This window comes from Hippocampus guttulatus, chromosome 15 (assembly GCF_054856545.1).
Source record: "Hippocampus guttulatus isolate MCC_2025c chromosome 15, RoL_Hgut_1.0, whole genome shotgun sequence".
Classification (NCBI taxonomy): domain Eukaryota; kingdom Metazoa; phylum Chordata; class Actinopteri; order Syngnathiformes; family Syngnathidae; genus Hippocampus; species Hippocampus guttulatus.
This window is the reverse complement of record NC_141275.1, coordinates 7,918,484-7,931,032: the sequence shown is the minus strand read 5'-3', so window position 1 is coordinate 7,931,032 and position 12,549 is coordinate 7,918,484. Positions and strand designations below refer to the sequence as shown.

General features: G+C 41.0%; 1 protein-coding gene across 1 annotated transcript in view; it reads left to right on the top strand.

Annotated features, from left to right (window-relative positions):
• Positions 1 to 10,090, top strand: part of LOC147193653 (roundabout homolog 1-like) — a 73,342-nt gene extending 63,252 nt beyond the window's left edge. The window contains exons 12-32 of the mRNA XM_086130781.1: positions 939 to 1,144; positions 1,225 to 1,306; positions 1,521 to 1,689; positions 1,784 to 1,950; positions 2,244 to 2,365; positions 2,792 to 3,026; positions 3,393 to 3,514; positions 3,677 to 3,848; positions 4,562 to 4,759; positions 5,403 to 5,429; positions 5,976 to 6,015; positions 6,180 to 6,334; positions 6,434 to 6,787; positions 6,860 to 6,979; positions 7,063 to 7,198; positions 7,561 to 7,713; positions 7,988 to 8,343; positions 8,946 to 9,086; positions 9,202 to 9,423; positions 9,520 to 9,671; positions 10,014 to 10,090. Of these exons, the coding sequence (XP_085986907.1) occupies positions 939 to 1,144; positions 1,225 to 1,306; positions 1,521 to 1,689; positions 1,784 to 1,950; positions 2,244 to 2,365; positions 2,792 to 3,026; positions 3,393 to 3,514; positions 3,677 to 3,848; positions 4,562 to 4,759; positions 5,403 to 5,429; positions 5,976 to 6,015; positions 6,180 to 6,334; positions 6,434 to 6,787; positions 6,860 to 6,979; positions 7,063 to 7,198; positions 7,561 to 7,713; positions 7,988 to 8,343; positions 8,946 to 9,086; positions 9,202 to 9,423; positions 9,520 to 9,671; positions 10,014 to 10,028 (3,344 nt within the window). The 3' untranslated portion in view covers positions 10,029 to 10,090. The remainder of the gene's footprint in view (positions 1 to 938; positions 1,145 to 1,224; positions 1,307 to 1,520; positions 1,690 to 1,783; positions 1,951 to 2,243; positions 2,366 to 2,791; positions 3,027 to 3,392; positions 3,515 to 3,676; positions 3,849 to 4,561; positions 4,760 to 5,402; positions 5,430 to 5,975; positions 6,016 to 6,179; positions 6,335 to 6,433; positions 6,788 to 6,859; positions 6,980 to 7,062; positions 7,199 to 7,560; positions 7,714 to 7,987; positions 8,344 to 8,945; positions 9,087 to 9,201; positions 9,424 to 9,519; positions 9,672 to 10,013) is intronic.
• Positions 10,091 to 12,549: the final 2,459 nt, after the last annotated feature.

Below are 12,549 nucleotides of genomic sequence, written 5' to 3'. Positions count from 1 at the left end.
TTAGTCGTATTTATTTAGAACTCCTGTCCCATTTCGCCGGGCTTTAAAATGTAAGATGGGGAGTGAAGAGGGCTGTGTTATCTTAGTCAGGCTGCGCTCGAAGCCGCCTCCATCACTACCTACTGTCGAATGAATGATTAGTTGCTCTGCTGGAGGGGATAGTTGATTTATTTTTCCTCCACTGGCTGCACATCCCTCTATTGTTCTCTGGCTTTAGCAACTTTCCTCGAAATATCTTCTATATCTTATTCGTTTTTCATTTCCAAGCAGTATTTTCTGTTTCTTCCACTCTCAGAATAACTCGGACATCAGTTGAAAGGTTTATTTTTAATTCAAATGATAGTCTTTTTTTTTGTTTTTTACGGTTGTTTTATCCACAGAATTGAATATCAATTCTACTATAAAAGCATTAATGAACCAGTGGTGGATTAACCAATTTATGTTGTCAATTCATCGCTTAGTTTTTTTTGTTTGTTGATTGGCTTTTTTAACATGAGAAAACAATATATTTTTCTGTGACATAAATAGCAAAACAATCAACAATTAATAAAACTCAATATGTTTTATTCTCATTGTGGTGAGATATTAAATTCTGTTGAAGACTAAAATCATGGATTATCCTCATGGGTGAATGCCGGCGTGATTTTTTTTCCCCACTCGTTTGATCACTTATAACACAATACAGTACTTTCCAAAATAAAACTGTTGACACTAATTCTGCCAATGTTCATGTCCACATTGTAATTGGAATTCATACAGGCTTTTCTAGCATCAGACAAATGCCTTTAGTTTCCTAAAGAAGACCCAGTTGGAGTTTTCTGTTGTACGTAAAAAGTACAAAAACTAACCTCAATACTTAATGTGTTTAGGCCAGGGATTATTAAATACAAAGTACGTGTATTTTCATTCATGTCCTTGCATGCTTCTGTTTCTTACAGCTGGCTCGGAACTGCCTCCCCCTGTAATTAGACAGGGCCCGGTCAATCAGACTGTTCCTGTGGACAGCACTGTGGTATTGAGTTGCCATACAGCTAGCATGCCACCTCCTTTGGTCCAGTGGAAGAAGGACGGTGTGGTGCTGTCACAAGTGGACACACGTTTATCCGTAGCAGAAAGCGGGTCACTTGAGATTCGTCACACAAGGGTACAGCACCATGGTGGGGGTGTCATTTGATAATGATCACTGAGCAACTAATATTTGCCATTTTCTATGCATTTCCTTAGCTGGGAGATACAGGTTTCTATACCTGTGTGGCTTCTACTCCCAATGGAGAGGCCTCTTGGACGGCATATTTACAAGTCGACGGTATGTCTATTTAGTTGCCATTTCGTATGGCAAAGTAGTGTACGGATTACTCCATCAGTAAGCTGAATTATTTAAAATGGAATTCAACACAAAATATCCTGGTCACATGTACGCATCTGGCAAAAATCACCCACCTAAATTTTGTCATATTATATTTCTGTTCTGGTCAAACATTACAATGTTTAATGAGATTTTTTGCATTTGTGCATGTCAGAGTTTGGGGTCATTGTCCAGACCAGTCGACCTTCCGGTCCCGACCTGATGCCTGGTGCTCCAACTAAACCAGAGATCACTGACATTAGCCCCACTTCCGTCACTCTTTCATGGAAGCCCAGCACCAATGGTGGGACCATGCCCACATCTTACCTAATAGAGGCATTCAGGTGACGTGTAGATTATGCTCATCATCTCTTTACAGTACACTCTCCCTTCATTATATATGATTCAATATGATGTCCTTTTCATTTCTTCCCGCAGTCATACTTTAGGCAGCAGATGGGTGACCCTCGCCGAGCATGTGAAGATGCAGACGTTTGTACTGAAGAACCTGAAGCCTGGCACCGTCTACCTTTTTATGATCAGAGCTGTCAATGCTTACGGTCTCAGTGACCCCAGTACCATCTCAGATTCGATCCGAACACTCGGTCAGTGGGATCATTGATTATTATTATTATTTTTTTTTTAAATTCATGCATTTCGGGGGTTTTTTCACCTCTGCCTATAAATAGATAACAATATTTGACAATATTTTAGTACCGGTATATATATATACACAGTATATATATATATATATATATATATATATATATATACACATATACACACACACACACCATTTGGTGGCAGAGCCGTGTGGGTTCCACTCTCAGAATCTACAATTTTAGTTCCTATTCAAACATAACCGCAGCGTTTTTGTCTGTTTTTTTTGTACCAAAAGACGGCACTTATACAGCTGAGGGAACGGATCCTCGCCACATCCAGAGGGAGTTGGGGGATGTGGTGATCCACCTAAACACCCCCATTGTTGTGTCATCTTCTGCGGTCCGGGTAAACTGGATAGTAAGTGGACTGAAGTAACTATACAACATTTGTGCTATGAGAATTAAGCATGATGGGAAGTAGTAGTTGCAGCTTACAGATGTTGTTTGATTGTTCTTTAGCCTTAATTAAGTTGGAGAGTTTTGTGTTGCACTACTTTAGTTAGCATTTCGCTCTTGTCATCATTTGTGGACCACATTCAGTATCTCCAAAAAAAAAAAAAAAAAAAAAAAGCCGGAATAAGAAAAAGCTTGCTGCTACAAATACGGCCAAGAAGAAAATCAAGTCAAGAAGTAAGAAACAAAGTCAATAAAAAGCACCTTAAAGTTAACTGAAGCATGAATAAAGTCAGGAAGCAAACATTCCTTTGACGGCTGCTTATTGTTTAAAGTCTGTTTGCTAAGGTGTACAACCGACATTGATTGTTTTTGTTTTCTTCTGCACCAGGTTGAGCAGCACTCACTGTACATTCAAGGCTACAAGCTGTTGTACAGGCCCTCGGCTGAACACGGTCAACCTGAGGGCCGGTGGAGTGTCCTCGATGTACGTGCCCCACATAAGGACGGCGTGGTGATCGGTCAGCTCAAGAGAGGCGCCATTTACGAGTTCAAAGTGCGTCCCTTTTTTGACGAATTCCAGGGAGCCGACAGTGAGGTGAAAGTGATCAGAACGTTGGAAGAAGGTGAATTTCTGAGATTTCTTTTTCCTCCAATCCACAGCTGGAAGTTTAATAACGCTGTAGTGCTATATCCGTGTTTCGATCCAATATCTGTGGACTGATATCTACAATGAAATCAGGTATTGCGGTGTTTTCTCCGACAGTTCATAGTGTAAGCTTGCGTCTTCTGCAATCAGAGATGAATTTAAAAAAAACACGCAAAAACAGTATAAGGATGATTTTGGAGTGGCGCCATCAGAATGTATATTCCATTGTGCGTTTTTTTTTTAACGTATTTATTATCATGAACAACAAAGGACATTTATTTGGTTGCAACGTTTCTCATTGTTGGTGAGTTTTTACATATCTACATCTGTTCTTTCATTGCAGCACCAAGACAAGCCCCCAAGGATGTTAAAGTAACAAAGAGCGATACAAACGGCACTGTAATCCTCATATCATGGAAAGCACCTCCAGTCCCGGAAGAGGCAGGAGTTATTCAGGAGTATAAGGTATAAACAACGATACCCACCCTTCAGTCCCCACAAGTCACACTTACACTCGTGTGTATTCCCATTTAAAGTCTAAACTGCTTCTTTGTGGTCCCACCAATGCCACTCAGTGCTGTCGGATTTATCCCTAAGGCAATCACTGTCACTTTCTCTTTTTGACAGATCTGGTGTCTGGGCAATGAGAGTCGCTATCACGTCAACCAGTCAGTCGACGGCTACACGTTCTCCGTGCTCGTTCCTGGTCTGTCACCTGGGATCCGCTACAGCGTAGAGGTCGCGGCAAGCAATGGTGCCGGACCTGGTGTCAAGAGCAAGGTCACGTTCTTTCAGTTTGGTAAGGCTCCTAAATAGTATAGAGAAATTATGGGGGGAAAAGTATTCGATGAGGACACCTAGCCATTACATCAAAATGGCACTAATATGGAATAAATTATAGAGGAGGCCTCCGCTTGACAGAAAGTCAAATGCTCAGTTTGTTGTGTGCAGTGCTGGCCAGTCATTCTGGATCTGTAATAGAACTTCCCGAAACCATTCCCACAAAGTTGGAAGCATACACTTGTCAATTGTCTTGGGAAAATGAAGGATTAAAATTTAGTGGTAATGAGAAGACTGGCAAAACTAATATATCCCAGGTCACTTTGGATGTGGACTGTCGCCAGTTAAACACATGTAAACAAACAACCGTTGAAACTCAACTAATCTTTCGTTGACCTGCGAACACGCACGGTTTGGAATGTGGGAGGAAGCTGGCGTAACGTCCGAACGATCAGGCGGACATGCTCACCCATATCCAGCGCACTGCTCCAACCCCATATTGAATGCATCTATTGATTGCATTATCTATGTTCATGGAATTTGGTGCTAATTACCATCTGGTGTTTCCTATCCATTCACTGCCAATGTTTCATTATGTATTATGTTTTTTTAAAATCCCAAATCAACATTCATGAAATTATGATGAAAATCCAACGGATCATACATTAACACTGACTCTCAGATTTCATTTGATTTTGTCCAATGTGCACTGTGTGCCTTTCTGTTTCCTAGACTCTGCTGGCCAGATGATGGACCTCGGCGAGGGAAAGGACACCCTGTCACACATTTCAGACGTGGTGAAGCAACCAGCATTTATTGCGGGCATTGGCGCCACCTGCTGGTTTGTCCTGATGTTTTTCAGCGTGTGGCTCTACCGTCATCGGAAGAAGAGAAGTGGCCTCAGCAGCACATACACCGGCATCCGCAAGGGTCTGTGAGCTTCATTTATCCATTCATCCATTCATTCTCCAAACCGCTTATTCTCACTCGGGCTACATATTCATTTTTAGCAATGTGTGTGCTCGTAGTTCTTAATTTACTGCATCACCTTATGGGCCAAGTAAATATCCTTTTGCAATGACTTGTGATTTGCATAAATATAAGCACTGTATCTACTTCTGTTATTGATTTTGAATAATTTTTTAAAATAGCTTTTTAAAAAATTCTGTGGAGGGGATAATGTTCGGTCATCTGTCTTTTGGAACTAAGACTGAAGACACAATTATGCCCTGCTATGTGCACACAACACAGACGTTTGAAGGCTGACCTTTAGATGCTACAACATGTCATTTTCCCACTTGCTGTTTGGACACTCAGGCCTGTCAGCCTGCCATTACCTTTGCCACAGTACCCCTGTTAAATTTCCCTTGTCCCTCAAGTCTATGATTAACCTTTTCACATGCCTAAGATATTGATGATTGATAGCATGCTTTTTAAAAAAAAATCTTTGGCTTGAAGGATGATCATCAATACAGTGGGCACGCAGCACCAAATAGATTAAGAGACGAGTCGCGATTGTTTTTGCGTGCCATTTTAATTGCATTTGCTGACACTCTTTTGTCTGTCCGTACAGTGCCATCATTCACTTTTACACCAACGGGTAAGAACAATGTAGTTACTTTTTTCAAGATAATGATCAGTACTATGCTAGAATACCATGTGCGGCCAAAAGTATTGGCAGACCTGGCTATTCTATCTTAAATTTTAAGAAGTCAAAGTATAGAGTTATTCCCATTTGCAACTTTAACAATTCCCAATCATTCCCAATGTGTGATCTGAGGAGAGGTATTGAAGGTCATAATTAATAGTTACCTTTGCAGGGATAAAGATTTGTACACGGGTCATTACCAAGTTTGCTTCAGCAGAGTAAGAGAAAATCATGTCTACTTAGTTATCCAAAATAGAAATGAGGCACACATGTTTTTAGACTCGATTGTGACATTCAGAAAAGGCATTTAAAGAATGTGTGTGTGTGTGGGGGGGGGGGTGCCTCCGTGTCTGTTAGTTACCTACTCAGACTTTATGCCCTCACTAAAGTTGCTGTAAACTTTTGACTTTTCCTGTCTGTCATATTTCTTCTTTGCCCCCGGCACTCCCTGTTTGTGACAGCTCATCAACAATGAATGTTTTCCGCCTTATTTTTCAGTTGCATATCAAAGAGGAGAATCTGTCTGCAACGCTGGCAGGCAAGTGGTATTTTGATTCTTGGATTTCAATTGCAGCTGCTTGTTAGAAACACTAGAAGGCGCTGTCTACCTGTTGTAGCATTTGCAGAGTTCTGCGTGTTCATTCAAGCCGTGAGAGCATGCAGTAGGTTTGAGTGATGGCCCTGTGGTTGTCTTTGTTGCAGACCAGGTCTTCTGAGTATGGCGGAACCTCTGAACCAGCTGTGGCTGCCAGACAATTGGCCGAATACATGTGCCAATCATAAGGACTGCAGCATCAACTGCTGCAATAATGGGAATGGCACCAGTGACAGTAACATGACAACATACAGCAGACCAGGTTAGTGCCTGTCAGGACGCTGACATACCATGTGTAATAAATCAAAACAGCTGCGACTGGCTTCTCATTGATATTTTCGCTGACGTATGCTCTCGTTAGCCGATTGCATTGCCAACTATGGAAAACACCCAGACAACAAACACGGGGGACAGCTTGGCTCCGAGACAGCGATTTACACCGACGTGAACCTCAGCGACAAGCTCAATGAGATCAAGACATTCAACAATTCTAACTTGTGCTATGCAAGTCCAGGAGGAGATTCATCGGATGCATATGAACCAATCCCCTATGCTACCACCCAACTTATTCAGGCCAGCATTAAAAACAAGGCTCATGCATTGGAGCCTATGGACATGCCCTGTTGGAATCAGCCACCAAATCCTCCTCCACTACCAAAAGAGATGGCCACACGGATGCAATACAACATCATGGAGCAAACCATTCTTAATCAAGGTAAAGTAGGATCAATTATGCCCGAGTGGATAAAATAAGCTGTTACATGGTTTAACGCTACTCTTCCTACAGATCATCCACAAGGAAATGAAGGCTTAGTCCATCACAAAACCATCCCCTACAACCATAACCAAGATCACAGTATGGTAGGCTCGCTCCACAGCTCAGACAGGGGTAGCAACAGCACCTCAGGTAACGCTCAGGGCCTCGGTTCTCACATCCGTACCGATTTGAAATAAAAGGCGCACACTTTGACATTTCTACTAATTTCTCAGGAAGTCAAAATCAAAAGAAAGGACCGCGGGCCATGAAGAATCCAAAACATACTGCAGTTAGCTGGGGAGATGCTCTTTCTCCTCCTCATGCTATTGCCTGGAACGGTGATGAGTACAGCCTCCCCATGGAGAAGAGGTGGACTTGTATTTTAATTATTTACAAATCCCTTCTTTGTCTGCTGCCCCCTCGAAATGCAATGACTCTTCCAAAGAGCCCGGCTGTGGTTAAAATATGTGTTCGATTGACAGAATAACAAATGTGCAAAACAAATATCACTCTTCTTAACAGACTACAAATACGCGCCATTCACACAAATCATCAAACTCATTCACTCCCAAAGACGTTTGTAAACGTCTTTTCAGACTTGGTCTAGAATTGGCTCACCATGAGTACAACCAAAAATGTAAACCTCAAATGAACAGTCGGGATTTTGTACTGATTGTACATTCACTGTATCCAGTTACAATTAATCATATCAGCTATTTTCTGTGGTCCAGTTTTGATCCAGAAAAGAGAACAGAAGTCTGCCCGACTCCACCAATTAGAGGGGCAGCATCATCTCCTGCCGACATGTCCTTTAGTCAACACGCGAACACACACCCACAGGGAATCACCAGCAATGGTGTGCATGATGGAATCAACCACCTTAGGTAACCATTTTTTTTTGGATCAACACAATAAACTATTTCATGAAGATTAAATGCAGCCTGTACATCTAATGAGACCCGATAGAAAAAAAAAAAGCCACTATAGTAATAATGTTTATTATTACCCTAACGAATGCTGTGCTTTTTATATTATTTTTGCTGACTACATGTTTTTGGAAAGACCTCACACGCTGTCATATATGGAAATGCGTATTGTGACTGGACAGTACTTTGAAGTCACCAAATCATCCTTGCCGTCTCTCCCCCCAAAACACAGCTCTACCCCTCTGTACATGGACACCGATGAACAAGAAGAGGATGCAGAGGAAGAGACGGCACATCCCGAAAACCACTATCATCTGCACAAAAACCAACAGCACAAGCAAAAGTTGCCTCACAACTCCCCGCACAAACTGCTTCTCCACAGGCTGGAACAGACCCCCGCCTCCAGCACCGGGGAGCTGGATAGATCGGTCACAGGGTCCATGGTAAACAGCTGGGGCTCTGCATCTGATGATAACTTATCATCGGGCAGGTCCAGCATTGTCAGCACCTCGGAAGGATCTTTCTTCACGGATGGAGATTTCAGTCAGGCAGAAAGCTTGCGTATGTGCAGATACCCCGAGGAGTCAGGTGAGGTGACTTCACGGAGCTCAAACATTTTAGCCAGATCTCTTTTTACAGAAATAAGACAAATAAGAGATGATAATGCGGGTGTCCAGTCCGTACACTCCCAATGGCACATATAGTATGGCTTGGTCATATACATTTTTAAAATTCTAAGTGGCACACATTAAAAGTACTCATTCAGGCAATTTCAGTCAAGTGTTTGTCACTATGTTCACGTTCAATCCCCACTTCCCTTGGCACACTGTAAAAGTACCCTTGAGCAAGATACTTGTGGTTCAGTTGTTTAACACACACCAAAACATACTTGTGAAAGAATATTGGGATGGTGAGATGAGAAAACGAAACAGACAAAATGATCATAAAAACTCATGTCTCTCTTCGAAACACACAAAGTATACACCAACAAAGTCAATTCAAAGGTTTTGAATAAGACCTGGAAGAACAATTTGTATTGTGGTCCTTCAAACCAGCAACCATATTTGGTGCATTACATTGCCCTCTGTACAAGAAAAAAAAAAAAAGACCAACTTTAAATGGAAATGTACCATAAAATACATTTCTTTGGTCAACGGGGTCATTTACATTTTATTATTATTAAATCTCAGGGCAGCAACATCAGCGACCCAGCAGTCCCATGTCCACAGACAGCAACATGAGTCCTTCAATAATGCAGAAAAGACCCAGAAGGTACAAGCAGAGCCAGTGTGTGCAACCAAGCTATCATCCCAAAGATGCCTTCAATGACGGTAAAATATCCAGAAAACGCCGGTCCGGGGAATGGGATCTAATTCATCTCTCAAGATCTAAATATTTGGATTTGCGTGTGCTCTCCTCTGTCCCCCAATCCCACTGCCTCGCCAGACTCCCTCATGCCTCTGAATTTCCCCAGTCAGATGTCCCATAGTGACTTAAGAGTACGGGGGGCCACGTTACCCCGGATGGGTTCTGGAGAAGCCCGGGGCCGGAGAGGCAGCACCGGGACACACCGGATCAAAGAGGATCCATTTGAAGATGGCGAGAGCCAGGACGTAGAAAAGATTGTACCAAGGGGAAAAGGAGGCAGCAAAAGCAAACAACACTCAGGTACTAGAGAGACAACGTTGCTCTCTTTGCAACATGTCGAATGTATATATTAGTCAACCCCCAAAACTTTTTTTTGTGTTTTTTTTTTCCGATCAGAATGTGGAGACATTCTTCTGTACAGTCGCCCCTCTTTCCCATCGGGTCCAGCTCAAAGTGAGCATGATGACCCCAACGTATCCAGCATTATACTTTGTGACGACTCGAGGATCAAACACAGAGGGCAGATGGAGTCTGTGGGAGTAGATGAGGTAAGTCACCAGTCAAAATAGACAACACCATGACGATATTTCAGAGCTATTGTACATAAAGGAATAGAGAATTATTTAGCGCAGAGAAATAAGGTGACTGCTTCCTCATTTTGGACCTCATGACAACAAAGGGCAATTTTACACTCCACGAAATAAATATTGTGATCAAATAGTTCTTTTGCATGTTGTTTACAAGAGTTTTTAAAGTATAAGCATTATGTCCATTTCCCCACCAAATAAATATAACCGATAATCAGAAAAAATGTCAAACTAATGAAAAGGATTTTATGTAGAGAAACATTTTGTCTAGCAACGCACTTCAGTTTTTCTCTCTTTTCATAGTTCCTGAAAAGTTGAAAAGCTTTCTGATGACACCGCAACATCTGACACCTGCTTCACTGAAGGACTCGGGGTGGGAGGCGTGGGGCGGGGGGGGGGGGGGGGGTTGGACAATAAAGAAAAGATTAAAATACTGCACAATAAATGCTCTTTTTCTATGTCAAATTTCTCACTCGATGTTGGTTAAAAAAAAAGTGCTCATGTTTATGTCTGTGGACTTTATTCTGGCTGACCGTCTGTCATAGGACTGAAGAAAGGTGTCACCCAGTGATGTAAGATAAATGCGCACGCTATGGCCGATGTGGTGGAGACAAAAAAAATATTGTAAAATGATGAGCGTTACTCGTGTGTTCTAAAAATGCTTGTGTCATTTCCAGACATCTTGTAAATTGTTTACTGCCACAGAAGTGCTTCAAATTGAAATTTGATGTGACAGTGTTAATGTTTTATAGGTGATGTATATCTTGTCCTCGGTTGGTTCTACTTTGGTTAGAAAAGCACAATCACTTATTATTATTATTATTATTATAATTATCGTACGCATTTTGTGGAATTGTGTAAATCATTTGCTAATTTCACTTGATTCTGAGAAAATGAATGTTGATCTCAATTGTGCATCCACTTGCGTACGTTTTTAAGCTGCTTTCATTCGGAAGTGAGATCTGTGTATTGTTTTGTTTTTCTTTTTGCATGCACATTCTCCTCATGGATGTACGACTTCAAGATTTTGCTCTTGGCCTGGTTCGTTTTTGTTTTTATTCTCCGTGAGTTCAGTTTGCCTTTTGTCCTCTTCACTTGACCTTGGCCATAACTTTTTAAAATTAAGTCTGCTCTCTTTGTTCTCTTATTAATCTCATCCTGAACTAAATACCTAAAGTGCATTCATGAGGCACTTTGCCCGCAGTAAATTGATGAAATCCGGTTATCTTGTGAAATCGCAAAGTTTCAATATATGATATATGCTTTTGAATCACAGTCATGTTATTTTCCATCGCCATAAATAATTCTAAGTCAAACTACATTTAACCAATCCAGAGCCAGAAAAAAACAAAATGGATATTGTGTATCATATGTTTCCAGTGGTCTTTTTCTTTTTCTTTTTCTTTTTTTTTGCAACACACGGCAATGCATCCCGGCAAACCAGGTGTGTTGTCTTTTCAAGAACATGAATGTAATCACTCCGCTATATTCTCTGGGATTTCTGTATTTTGACAGTGATGTAGCTGAGGCCAAAGGTCAACTCGTTATATGACTTATTTTGATCAAGTTCTTTCTGATTTGAGATGTAATTGGGGTGAAAGGTCATATTGGTCATTTTGTTTTTCCGAACATCACTCGACCAATTATCAACCAATGGTCCTGACTGCTAATCAGTGATTGCTTCAACTACACACTTGTCTGCACCCGTTTTCTACTTTTGTAATCTTCCTGAACCAGTCATGCGCAAAATATTCAACTCATTAAGTTTATTTATTTTATGCTTCAGCTCGCAGTATTGAAAGCTTATGAATTGTAAAGAGTAGGAGCAAAAAGGGCGCTTCAGTCTTGTGGAAAATGTTCCGTTCATTTCTTACAGCGGTACTGTACTGTTATGGAAAATTGTATACATTTATTTGGAAGATAGCCGTCATTCTGTCCCACTGTTTACAAATTAAACATGATTTCCAAATGCCACTGGATTTCTGTTGGATGTCTGTGTCTTAGCGCCCGATGTAAACTGAGCACCCTTTCTGTGTGGGTTTTAAGAAAATTTTACAGTAAGAAAAAATATTTAATGTTCCTTGCTTTTGAACATTCTTCAATTTATCACTTGCGTGCTGCAGTATTTTCAAATCATGTCGTTAGAAAGATACATTCTTGAATCCTGAATCATTTAGCAAAGAAAGGTGAGGTCAAATAAATCTACGAGCTTTGATTCTGGATCCCATGACAACCATTGGCAAAATTACACTCAAATAAATACTTTTATTATAAGGCCCTTAGCTCTTAACCACTCGTATTGTTAAGAATGTTCAAATGTTACTTGAAAGATTGTCTTTACAGTTAAGGGTTTTATGAGTTTGACCTTTGATAGAATAAATTCACTTGACATAATTGCCCATGGAAATTCCTTTGCTATTATAAGGTCAATGACCAGCATCACAGATCTTGAGAATGAGCTGGAAATTGTCACCATTTCCATATTATTCCGAATGCCACACAGAAAAAACGTTGAAAGATTATATCTGATATCATCTGATATCTTATATGATATCAGATATAATCTGATATCTGCTATGATATCATCTGTACTGTTCAGCTTGTTCATTGTCACAGGGAGCTGGAGCTTACCACAGAGGTTTTTGCATGAAAAGCAAATTGCACTGTGGACCCGTTATCCATAAGGCACATACCCTTGGGACAACCTCCCCCCCCCCCCCAAAAAAAACTATTCCCATTTGTGGTTTAACATATATAGAGTAGGAACTGATGCCACACTACATGCACAGTCAGTAAGTCAGGAGAATGAACTGCGACATAGTGACTAATATGTGATATA